The sequence below is a fragment of the Lycorma delicatula genome, chromosome 4 (genome assembly GCF_047948215.1).
Source record: "Lycorma delicatula isolate Av1 chromosome 4, ASM4794821v1, whole genome shotgun sequence".
Taxonomy (NCBI): domain Eukaryota; kingdom Metazoa; phylum Arthropoda; class Insecta; order Hemiptera; family Fulgoridae; genus Lycorma; species Lycorma delicatula.
In genome coordinates, this window is record NC_134458.1 from 71,831,017 (window position 1) to 71,843,352 (window position 12,336).

The 12,336-nt window shown below is 31.0% G+C and overlaps 1 protein-coding gene across 1 annotated transcript in view; it reads right to left on the reverse strand.

Moving 5' to 3' along the window:
* LOC142322639 (cohesin subunit SA-1-like) overlaps window positions 1-11,488 on the reverse strand; it is a 54,981-nt gene extending 43,493 nt beyond the window's left edge. Inside the window, exons 1-3 of the mRNA XM_075361718.1 lie at window positions 11,395-11,488; window positions 8,892-8,969; window positions 5,012-5,164 (exon numbers count right to left, since the gene is read on the reverse strand). Of these exons, the coding sequence (XP_075217833.1) occupies window positions 5,012-5,164; window positions 8,892-8,951 (213 nt within the window). The 5' untranslated portion in view covers window positions 8,952-8,969; window positions 11,395-11,488. The remainder of the gene's footprint in view (window positions 1-5,011; window positions 5,165-8,891; window positions 8,970-11,394) is intronic.
* Window positions 11,489-12,336: the final 848 nt, after the last annotated feature.

A 12,336-nucleotide genomic window follows, 5' to 3' on the forward strand; every position in this document is an offset into this window, starting at 1 on the left:
CTTACTCTGTACATACACATACTCATATTACACATGGAATGAGGATAAATAACAATAATATTAAACATGTACTTTGATTTATTTTGCACAATTTCATTATGGAAATTTAATATTCAGTAGAAATTAAATAAAAACTTAATCACTATATAAAAATATCCCCCGTGACCCACCAGGAATTGTGTTAACTCATAACTCAGGTCATGGGTCCTCTGGCACCACTCCCTGATGTCCCCAATAAAGCAATGGATCCACCTACCCTTTGTGGCCCGGTCCCACTGCTCCTGCCATGTTTTGTGATTTCTTCTAGTTCTTCAGCAGAGCACTTCCTTTCCTCTAATGGGAATGTCCTCAGTTTCCTAGTTCTGCTACGCTGCATTATCATCAAGTCTACAGGCGGGAATCCAGCAATAACCTCAACCGCCTCCCTGGACACCGTCCTATAGGTGGCTACTCTGATACAACCTCTGATACACCCCCTGTGGATGGATTCCAATTTACCTCTGTACTTGGCAAATCTAACAACACCCACCCAAAACTTAGCGCAATATACCAAGGCTGAATAGACCACACCAGTAAGCAGCAGTTTCCTCCTTGTTGGGTGGGCCCTCTTGTATTCGGGAGTAGGCTAGCAATAAGCCTCCTCATTTTCTCCGCCTTCTCACAAGCCCGGAGTATGTGATTACTAAACCTTAGTCTGGAGTGAACACAGATTCCCAAGCATTTTATGGCCTGGGACACATTTTCTCTGCGATCAAGGATCAGTCATAAAATTGGCCTCCTCCTGGCAGCAAAGATCACCACCATCTTCGTCTTTTCAGGAGCCAACTCCAGTTCTACCACTCAGGAAGCCATCCACTCACTAATCCCTGTATATGACTCAGTTATCTTGCCTACAGCCTCATACCTTGTTTCCACCTCCACTAGCAATACTATATCATCAGCGTAGCCAGATAATGTAACTGATTGTGGGAGAAAAACCCGAAACACTCCATTATAAACCATGTTTCAGAGCATCGGTCCAAGAATCTACCCCTAAGGCACCCTTCTATACAGATTCTTCTCAACATACCCATCATGCAGTCTAAAGACCATCCAATGTTCGATGAGGTAATTTCACACCATCCGTCACTGGTAAGAAGGGACACGGAAGTCCTCCAGTGCTCCCATTATTGCTGAGTGGCAGATGCAATTAAACGCATTTTGTATGTCCAGTGTGTGACTAGGATGCAGATCCTACTGTCATCTCTCCTTAAGACTCTTCCTGCCAAGTTGCAAACAGCAGCCATGGCATCAAAGGTGGACTTACCCCTACGAAATTCATACTGATTTGCAGAGAGCCTGCCCTGCTCTTCCAGTACACCAACTATCCTTTGTTGCAGCATATGTTACAGCATCTTTGTTAGCGCATCTATCAACACCAGTGGCCAATACAAGGAGGGAAGTGCCAAATCCCTCCCTGGTTTAGGAACTAGCACCAGCCGCTGATGTTTTCTTCTACCAGGAAATACTGCCTCTTCAAGACAGACGGCGTATGTCTCTAAAAATGCCTCTGGCTCAGCCCAAGCAGCCACCCTGACAACAATATTAGGCAGAAGATCTGGGCCAGGCACTCTAGCGGTGTAATCCCAGCCACACCTCACACCTCAGGGAGTAATTTGTTCCCCAAGGGGAAGAGCCCATCAACTATGTTAAGCACTTCTTGCGAACACCTCATAACTGTAGCTCTGGGTCATACTGCTTTCTTCACTAGAACCACATAGGGCCTCTCCCACGAGTCCATCTTCACCTCCTCAATTAGTTAAGCCCAATATTTTCTCTTAGACTGTATGATTAGCTTAGCAAGCGCCATTCTGTTTTTCTTATATAGCTTAACATATACAACTTTCATTAAATGCAAGCACGCCCTTGACAAATGCCTCCTAGCCCTGTGGTATTCTTCTCACTCGCTGGCTATATCAGTAGTACACCAATATCCAGGTGGACAACCCCTGCAGACGTACTTATGTGGGAGGACTTCACAGGCTTCTTCAAGACAATCGGCGAGTACACACTATGCACACTATGTACTCGAGAATTTTCTGTAGCACATAAAGGAAAGGGTGATATTGAAGACCACGTGAGAACAGCTAAACAGGAGTGCTATTAATGCTACTGGTTCAGCAAACATGAGAGATTTTTTTAAATCTAAGGATGGGAATAACAATAAGTGATCTGGAGTGTGCTGCTAAAGAAGCTACATTTTCATACCACATTGCTACACACGAACTCAATTTCAAACCATCAGACTGCACGTCTAAACTGGTTAAAAAGTTATATGATTCAAAATTTTCCATCTGACAGAACCAAAGCCAAGGCAATTACTATTTACGTTATTTTGCCATTTTTACTTGGTAATGTGTTGCATTCTTTGGAAAACATTAATTATGTAGCATAATGATGGATAGCTCAAACAGAAATGAAGTAAAACTTGTTCCGATTGTTGTAAGATATTTCAGTCTGGAGGAGGGAATTCAAGTTAAACTTTTAAATTTCAATGAAGCGTCAGGTGAAACTGCTCAAATTTTGACTCAGTATCTTTTGTAATGTGTGAAAAAATACGAACTTGAAGAAAAGTTGGTTTGTTATACTGCTGATAACACTAACAGTAATGTTGGTGGTGTGAAGAGAAAGGGAAATGAAAATGTCTTCAGAAAAGTGAATTAGATAGAACTATTTTAGGAATTGGTTGTTTAGCCCAAATTGTACACAATTCACTACAAACAGCATGTGATTCTCTACCTTTGGACATAGAAGTTATTGTTATAAAAATTTATAAATATTTTCACATATACAATATAAGGGTAACAAAACTTAAAGAGTTCTGTGAATTTGTGGAAACAGATTAAAAAAAAGTATTATCTCATAGCAGCCCAAGGTTCCTTATTTTATTACCTGCAAGAGAAAGAATTCTTTCCATTTTTGATGGTCTAAAATCATACTTCTTATCTTGTGACAAAAGCCCAAAATTATTATTTGATTTTTTTTTTAAATCTAGAAAGTTAACTGTTTTTGACATTTTTATATGGTACTCTACAGTTATTTTATAACGTAGTTCTGAAATTGGAAGCTAATTCTATCACAGCAAAAGAATCATTTCAGATATATTCTGAATTAATTTGTCAACTTCAGGAAAGAAAAACCCACTAATTTATTCCATCTTCTGCCAAAGAATTGGCAGAATCTGAAAGAAGATGTTCAGGAACAAAAATTCTTCTCAAGCGTAGACAATTTTTATAATTCTAGTATCCAATACTTAGAGTTGTGGAGAACCATTTTTGATAAAGTTAGTAAGTTTCAGTGGATAAATTTACGAACTGAAATTGCCTGGTCTGATTTTGTACAAGCTGTTAATGAAATTATAAAAGATTCCATAAATACTGATGATCTATTTGACGAACTTACATTGCCGAACCAGGTAAATCAAAACCACAGGATAGGTTGTGGTTCAAGTTCTGAAAAAGTGCCAGATACTACTAAAGAGAAGTGGAAATCAATTTTTAAGGTGTTTCAAAAGACTGCTATTTCATGTTGCAATATTTCTAAAATAGCTGAGTTTGCATTGTCTTTGCCTGGGACATCTGCTCCAGTTGAGAGAGTTTTTTCAATTACAGGAAACATTTGGTCTGCAGAAAGCAGTAGACTTTCAGTATCTGCTGTTAAACATCAGCTAAATGTTAAAATTAATTCAGAACTTTCATGTTGTGAATTATATGATGTAATTAAAACAAACAAACCATTTCTGAAAAAAGTCATGTCTAGTGAAAAATACAACTGATTAAATAAAGTTTAATGTTTCAGTAAACTGTTAAGACTTTTAAGTAATTTCAAAAATATGTCCTGGTTTGGACCCAAAAAATATGGTAAGCCTACAGATATTACTTTCTGTTTTTTTGTAAGGCCATTGTCATCAAAATAATCACTGAAACAACTTGAAAATGTATGAGCATAAAAAGCTACATTTCAACACATCTTTACTCTAACATTTTACAGATGTATTATTTAAAAGTTATAGAGCTCTGAAATTTCAAGTAGGAAATGTATAAAAATATTGAAAAAGGCATAAAAGGTATAAAGATTTAAAAGGGATGAGAATCAACTTTAACAATGTTTTTCTATGAATGTATTATTTCAATATGTTTTACACGTGTTTTAAAATAATCCACCATTTCTTATTGTTTAAATTAGTCTCATTAAAACAGTATGATAGGTTTTAATATCATGAATATTTTTTTTTTTTTATAGCACTTACTAATAAAATTATAACAGCCCAAACTCTGGCTTCTTCTATTGACTAGACTAAAATGTCATATTCATATCAGATTATTAAATTTGCAAAAAGTAAATTAATTACAATTTGTAAAATAATAAATATTTCTTTGAACCTACTCATACCAAATGAAAGTTTTATTTTTATTTTTAACTAATATAAAGAAAAAATTCAAATAAAAAAAAAAATTTACGAAATTTTATGAATGAATATGTATGTATGTTCACATCTTACTCCTCACCAATCAGACTTAGATTCTATTTTAAAGAACTTCCTCTGATAGTCTTGTAGTATTTTATGTTCAGATAATTAAGAAGTAAATTGACTGCATAACAATCTGATGAAATAGTTCATTATTTTGTTACTGTCACTATTTAGTATTCCATTATAACAACAAATATTCTGATTCCATTTTGATAGTTACATGGAAATTATAAAAAATAATATATATTTTTCATTTCAGAGCCTTATCTTACATTTAATATCATTGCATTGTTTCTGTGCAATTTTTTTTCTAATTTTTCTCATATTTTTACAAACACTTGCTTTTTTTTATAGGGCTATCCACACTTTAAATAAAAATTAAATTAAATATTATTGTCATTTAATAACTTACTACTCAATACTTAGTAACTAAAAATGAAAAACAGTAAGATAATAAAAAAACAGCAAAGGCCTTTGAGGGTATGTACCCTAAGTACTTACTATACGAGTGAATAAAAACGAAGCAGATTTCTTGTCATCTTCACTGAACTTCCATATTTTTACACCAGCAGTAATATATAATAAAGAAATAATCTCAAAAAATGCTTTTTGTTCATTCGTTTTAAACCTTTCAACCCATTCAATAACAAGAGTCTAAAATAGCAACCAATACACAACAGTAATTATATTAATTTTATAAATAAAAAGGACATAAGCTACTAAAATTATTATCTCTTTCATTAATATATAATATATAAAACCGACATGTAACATACAAAATGCTTATCTGGTTCCCACCAGCAAATAAAAAGAAGTTAGTTCAGAATGGTGAAGTTTGCTAGTTTAAACAATTAGCAAAATAGTGAAATCGATGATGAGGAACTATACACACAGAGCCCATACATTAAATCAGTCAAAGTTCATGAAAAGCAAAAAAATAATGATATTTATGATGAGATCATTGCAGGAAAACATAAAGATCTGATCACTTCATTTGGGATAATTTTAGAGCTTGAGAAAATATAGAGGATAGAATACAGACAAATTAAATATAGGACTGTTAAAACAACAATGATGCTCAAAACTAGCATTTTTATTTTCTGTAAACAACGCTGCTTTCTTATTGGAGAGCATGACAAAAGATTTATAGAGGACATCAGATGTCTAATAAATATCAGATGACTAGTAAATCATAATATAACTGTTACTTTGAAGAATAAAAATTTATTGTAAAGAATTCAGAAGCAGAATATAAACTGTGTGCATCAAAGTCCAAGTGTGAGGAAAGGATGGCACATGTAATGAAGATTGACATGTAATGTACATGCGGTCTTTGAAGGGGTATTGCTGTAATATTTTATTGAACTAAGCTGAAATTAAAACTGGAAGTATTTTGGACAAGATGAAAGAGCAGCATAAGGGAGGGTGAGTTCAAGAAGTAAGAAGAATAAAAATATGTTGAAGAGTGATGGAGTTTGAGGTCAATATCAAAAGGAAAAGGGACAGAACTGGCAAGTAGGGCGTGTAAGGATACAGGCCTGACTGCAATTTACAAATACTGGCATCATCTCTGAGATTTATCCTTTTAATTACATTATTATTAAGAATATGTTCACACTCACACATCAGAACTTCATCACAGGCAGTCAAAATCAACTCTCATTATTGGCAGTGAAAGTACTGCCAAAATCATACCAAAATCATATAGTCCATGAATTATAAGTGTTAAAACATTATTTAAATTTATTATAGTCTGTCAACCCAACAATTACTCCTTTAACTAAGAATAATGATTAATGGTCGTATTAAAACACATTTTTAATCATAATACTTTAAAATACTCGTATTAAAGAATATTTTAAGACTTTCAAGGAACAAAGAATTTTCAATTAGATGTGTTTAGAATTTTTTTCCTAATGCCATTTGAAAATTTTAGGAAATATCAAACTAAAACTTTTTGCAAGTTTCTAAAATGATATAAAGAGATATGTAATAGTCATTTGACTTAGCTTCATCTAAATTTACAGTGATCAAATTTACAGTGACATTACCTGCACAATAGCTTGGAAACACTTTAAAATCAGATAATACTTCACATGTTTAAAACGTGACTAAAAGGAATGCACTCAGTTCATAAACTGGGTATTTATAAACACTTTTGTATTCACGAACACTTAAATCAACTGATAACTCAAAGCACCAAATAACCGGTAACACTAAATGAAGTAACTAAAAATAATAAACTGCTATATTTTAATTACAATATTTTATTTTAAATAGTTTTTGATTTAATTTAGCTTTTAGCAACACTTTTAACTTTAATTTCACTTTAAGATACATAGTTTTAGAAAAAAACTCATCAACTAACTCAGCAGTACTTCCTAAAAAAAAAGATATCTAAAAATGGAAGAAAAATTTCCCAATGAAGGACAAATGATATTAAACAAATAGGCACCTTCTCTCATTAACAGGCATACAACACTCATGAACACATTGGTACTTTTGAGTGGCAGTATCTGAGGGTCAAACTTCAGTCATGTGAATGACACATCTCAAATTTTCGGTAAAGATTTTTTCTTGGTAAACCCCAAATCAAATTAAAAAATTAATGGATAATTCATAGATGAGTTTCAAAATCTTGTTCACATTTTCCAGTATTTTACTGGTAGTTCGCTACCCTGAGTGATCATTATCTTTAACTGACAATCTACTGGTCTTCAAACAATAATACCACTCAAAGTACTTCATTCAACCTGAAGAATACTTTTCAAAAACCTGAAAAAACTTTTTTATATTGGTAGTCAATTTCAATATTCACATGAAATTTGATGCGGCTCGTCATTCAAATTTATAAGCCCTCATGACTAGTGCCAATACTAATACAAGGTTATAAAATCATTAGGTACTGACTGAATGCAGTATTCAACATAACAACATTAGGCAGACTGACCGAAAAGCTGGGAAGTAATGACTTTCAATATTCACCATGATAAATATTAATCAATATTCTGCATGACTTTCAATATTCCTCATCATAAAGTGCAACCTATGCAAGTATAGTCTGAAATTTTATGATAACAACTCATTCATTACTGAGTAAGTTTATATGAAGTGATCCAACCAAACTATTTTTGGTTGCTTCATCATTTTTCATTTTTTAATATGTTATTTCGATATTCAATGGAGTCCAAAACAGGTCTTTCTTAAATATATACTTAAATTAATCACATCTCAAGGCTATATGTCACTGGAAAAAGTAATATATCTACACTGTAAGAGACTACAGTACTGACTGATCTACTTCTGAGACCCATAGCCCCGATCAGTAGCCTACTGTTTCTGTATAAACCTGTATAAACTTGTAGAGACAAAACCCTTTAGCCACTATACTTATTCTTAATTCCTTTCAAACTTTTAAAAATAGTTTAATCTTTTTGAACTGTACTTTTTATTTAACTTTTAGTTTTTATTTGGTTAATTAACTTTTCAATTAGGCTATATTTAATTTTAAAACTAATTTTTCATTTTTATTTGTTAAATTAGACTGTAGTCTAATTCTAAAGCTTACTTTATACTAAAAACAAAATATCATATTCAAGAACAAAGTGTTTTATGATTTAGGTCAGTAAAATATACATTTCTTAAATTTCAGAGCAGTTGATTGAAGTGTAAATCCACATGATTTGTGCAGATTTTGACAATTCATAACTTTGTTCAGAATCAAATACTAAAATTTTTACAGTAGTTTGTTCTTATATAGATGTATATTATGCGGAAAAGTTAGATTTTTATCCGAAGCCCCAGCAGAGATATCAAGCCTCAAACCTTCAAAAAATTTTAAATTATCAAAAATTCGTAAAAAAAGAAAGAATCACTTGATCAGTATTCTTACTCTAGCTATGGTGAGTATGGTAGCTTATGTAACAATAATTTTTAAAAAATAAACTTGCTATTTCATTCCATTGCAAATTTAAACTCTAAAAAAAAAGGAATTTGTTATATTTTGATATCAAACTTTGGAGATCATTTTTAATTCTTAAACTTATTAAGGGTTTTAATGTAAAGTACCCAAATTAAAGAGGAAGATTAGATGAAAAATAAATGTTTATGTTGCAATGTTTTAGCATAATATAGTCCAAAAACATTAAAGTTTACACTAATGTCTGCAAAGCCAAAAATAAGCATGTGCTGCGAAACAAAAATGGCCATCGCTCACAAGCAGGCTGGGATAGAATAAAAAACCCTGTTTTGGACTGCCAATATATAATAACTTATAAAAAATGGTGAAGCAACCACAAATAGTTCTATTGAATTACTTCATATGGATTAATTCAACATTCTAATTTGTCTTAACAGTACTTTGACTGAAAATACTACTTACTTTTATATCAACTTGGTCTTCATCATATAGTGATGATAATGGAAAAATAGCAGAACTCATTTTTATAGTTACAATATCCTGAAACAGTAATATCCTTGCAAAATCATTAATAACAAAACTAATTGCTTCATAAAAAAAAAATTGATATTGATGTAATGATCTTTTTGTAGTGACTTAATATATTTTTAGTAATATTTAACAGTAAAAAAAATTACTTCTGACTTTTACAAAAAAAAGAAAAAAATATTTTTGGTGTAAAATAATAAGCAGTGAAATAACAGGCTTATATCATTTTATATAAATAATATATGTAAATTATTATTAGTCTGTTGCCATATGTTATAGTAGCTTGTTTTACATTACTGAAAATATATAAAAACTGTTTACTCTTTAATGAATACGTCATAACTTTATAAATTAATGTTGTTTAATTTTACAACCATGAAATATTTATAATGAACATATCTTTTTGAAAGTATCATAAGTGGTAATTTTGATTTTTAAAGAGAAAAAATTATAAATTACCTAATGTGTTAAAAAGTAAAATTGATACATATGTAAAAACACTCAATATACATTATATATATATATATATATATAATTATATATATATATATATATATATATATATATATATATATATATATATATTATATATATATACATATATACATTATATATATATATATATATATATATATATATATATATATATAATATGTATATTGAGTATACATGTATATTGATATATATATATATCATTAAAATAACTTGGTAACTCTGAATGTAATTTCCCTAAATGCTTTTGGCATTTTTTTGTGGCTTAGAATCTTTAGCAGACAATAGCATCAAAAACAAACATACCTATAGATGAAAAAAAACAAACTTCTTTCAAAGTAAATAAACATGTTTTGTAAACAGAATTTTTCATGTTAAATAGTATTATAAGAGGGACTGGATCATAAAACCACAGAAGACAACCATAAATGAAGTTATAAAAACACCATACCAAAAATAAAAATTAGCAAAAAAATCAGAAATGAAATTTATTGGATAAATATAATTTATGTACCAAACAAAACTTATATGTTAAACAATAGACCATGTACAGTAACTGAATCAAAAAATTCAAATACATAAAAACATGCAGGAGTTGAAAGGAATCTTAAACAGAAAATAAAAACAATCTCGCAAAAGAATAATTGTAATGATTCAGATATTGGCCTAACAAAATTTAAAAATTTACATTAACTGCATTGTCACCAATAATACCACAATCTAGTTTAAGTAGGTTGTGTTTTGCACATGTAAACAACTTTAATATTTCATAATAATTAATTTAAAAGCAAATTTTAAAAAATTAATTTTATTAACTGAAATGTGGAAATATATTTAAAAAAACCTATGTAATACAAAAATTGTACATTAATTTTAAGCCAATCACCTTTGGATTGATCATCAAAGACTTGTGTTATAAACAAAACTTGTTTTGTAATGATACAAAAAAATTATTCTATATCACAACATTTTACTCCTGACAAAACATTTACTAAATACTTGACAGTGTAATGGCAAATTGGGTCTGAAATTATTAACTCTGCTAAATGATTGATACTTATTTATTACAAAATTATTTTGTTCATACTTTTGAAAGTTATTTTGTGGTAATAAATTCAATATGCATAAAAGGCCACATATACTCTTGAAATGATAACAGCCCTTGGTAGTTACTGCAAATGATTTACACCGATGTAAATTAGGATCAGAAAGTATATATTTAGTTACAATTACAGGAGACAAAATGTGTAATAAAGGAAAGATGTACTGAACATTACATTAAATTGCAAAAATAGATTTCAGTCAAAAAAAAAATCTGCTATAAGGATAAATAAATGCTAACAAGCAGGCTAAAATATAAAAGGCTGTCACTAAAGATGTTTTGTAATCATTGAAAATCATGGTTAATATAGGATTAAAGGAAGAATAAATTCTGACAGAATTTGAATTCGGACAATGGCCCAGTTTAATTTTGTTATTGGCGTTCAACTGGCGATCTGCAACAAGACAAACTGTATAAATGTAACTGGCGAACATACTTTCGCAGTTATTTGGTGATATCTAGTGATTTCAAAAGGCAAAGTGTACAAATGAGTCTGACGTACATATTTTTGCACGGTAGAATTTTCACAAACAAAAATAAATAGAATCAAATGTCATTGTTTAATGGTCAATGTTGTAATCGGAAGTCGTCGGTTCAGTTGACCGCTTCATTCATTATTCACCTACCATTTTTATCTTATCTCTAGTTAAATTCGCATATAAAACGTATACAGTACATAAAAAAACTGATAACAGTATCATAAACTACTCTATTTATAATTTGCAGGTTCTATGGAATATAATGAATCGGTACCAGTAAACAGGTTAATTACGGTACAACCAAAATAATATTAGTTAATCAAACAGTAATAATTAAACATATTGTAAATAAATGTAAACTTACAATACTTCAGAATTAGTTGTAAACTACAAAAAACAAATGACCAGGAGAATTCTGTCTTCCAATTACAGTAAGCCGTAGGAACCTGACGATGAACTTCGTGCACTAAGGTAACATATTAGTAATAAGTCTTTGAAGTAGTTCGATTAAAATTATTCGGATTAATCGATTATTAAAATTAGTCGACTAATATAACAACACTCAAATAACAAAAGTTTCAAAAAGGACGCTACTCTTTGTTTGATGACGTGAATTTATTACAAAAATATTAATGTTGATATAATACTTATACAATATTTAAATTGCCTTTAATAACTTTACAATAGATGTTCGAAATGATTTCCTGTGATCCCGATCCAGGTTCGTAGACGTTTCATAACATTTGCAGCCACTTTTCGTAATGTTCGCTCAGTAACGGATGAAATTTCACTTTCAGTGTTAGCATTCAATTCGTCACGTGTATGAGGATTGTTTTTAAAGAATACACTTTTTAAATACACCCATACGAAAATGTCTGCTGGTGTAAGATCTGGGGATCTTGGAGGCCACAACCCTTTTGATATCTAATGATGGCCAAAAAATTCTTATAACATATCCAGCGTTTCATTAGCGATATGACACGTTGCGTTATCCTGCTGGAACCAATATTCTCGTTCGTGTAAATCTAACATGGCAATAAACTGTTCGAGTGAGTTGGAATAAACCACACCGTCTACAGATTTGTCGAAAAAATAAAGGCTCTATTACACAACGCCGGGAGATCACACGATTAAACATCACTTTTATGTGCGTGCAATGGTCGTTCATGAAACGTGAGAGGATTTTCAGCGCTTCATATTCTGCAGTTTTGGCTGTTAGTGTGGCCATCCGATTGAAATCATGCCTCGTCGCTGAAATAAACACGATCCAAAATTTCAATACCGTTGTCATCATCAAAAAGAGAAC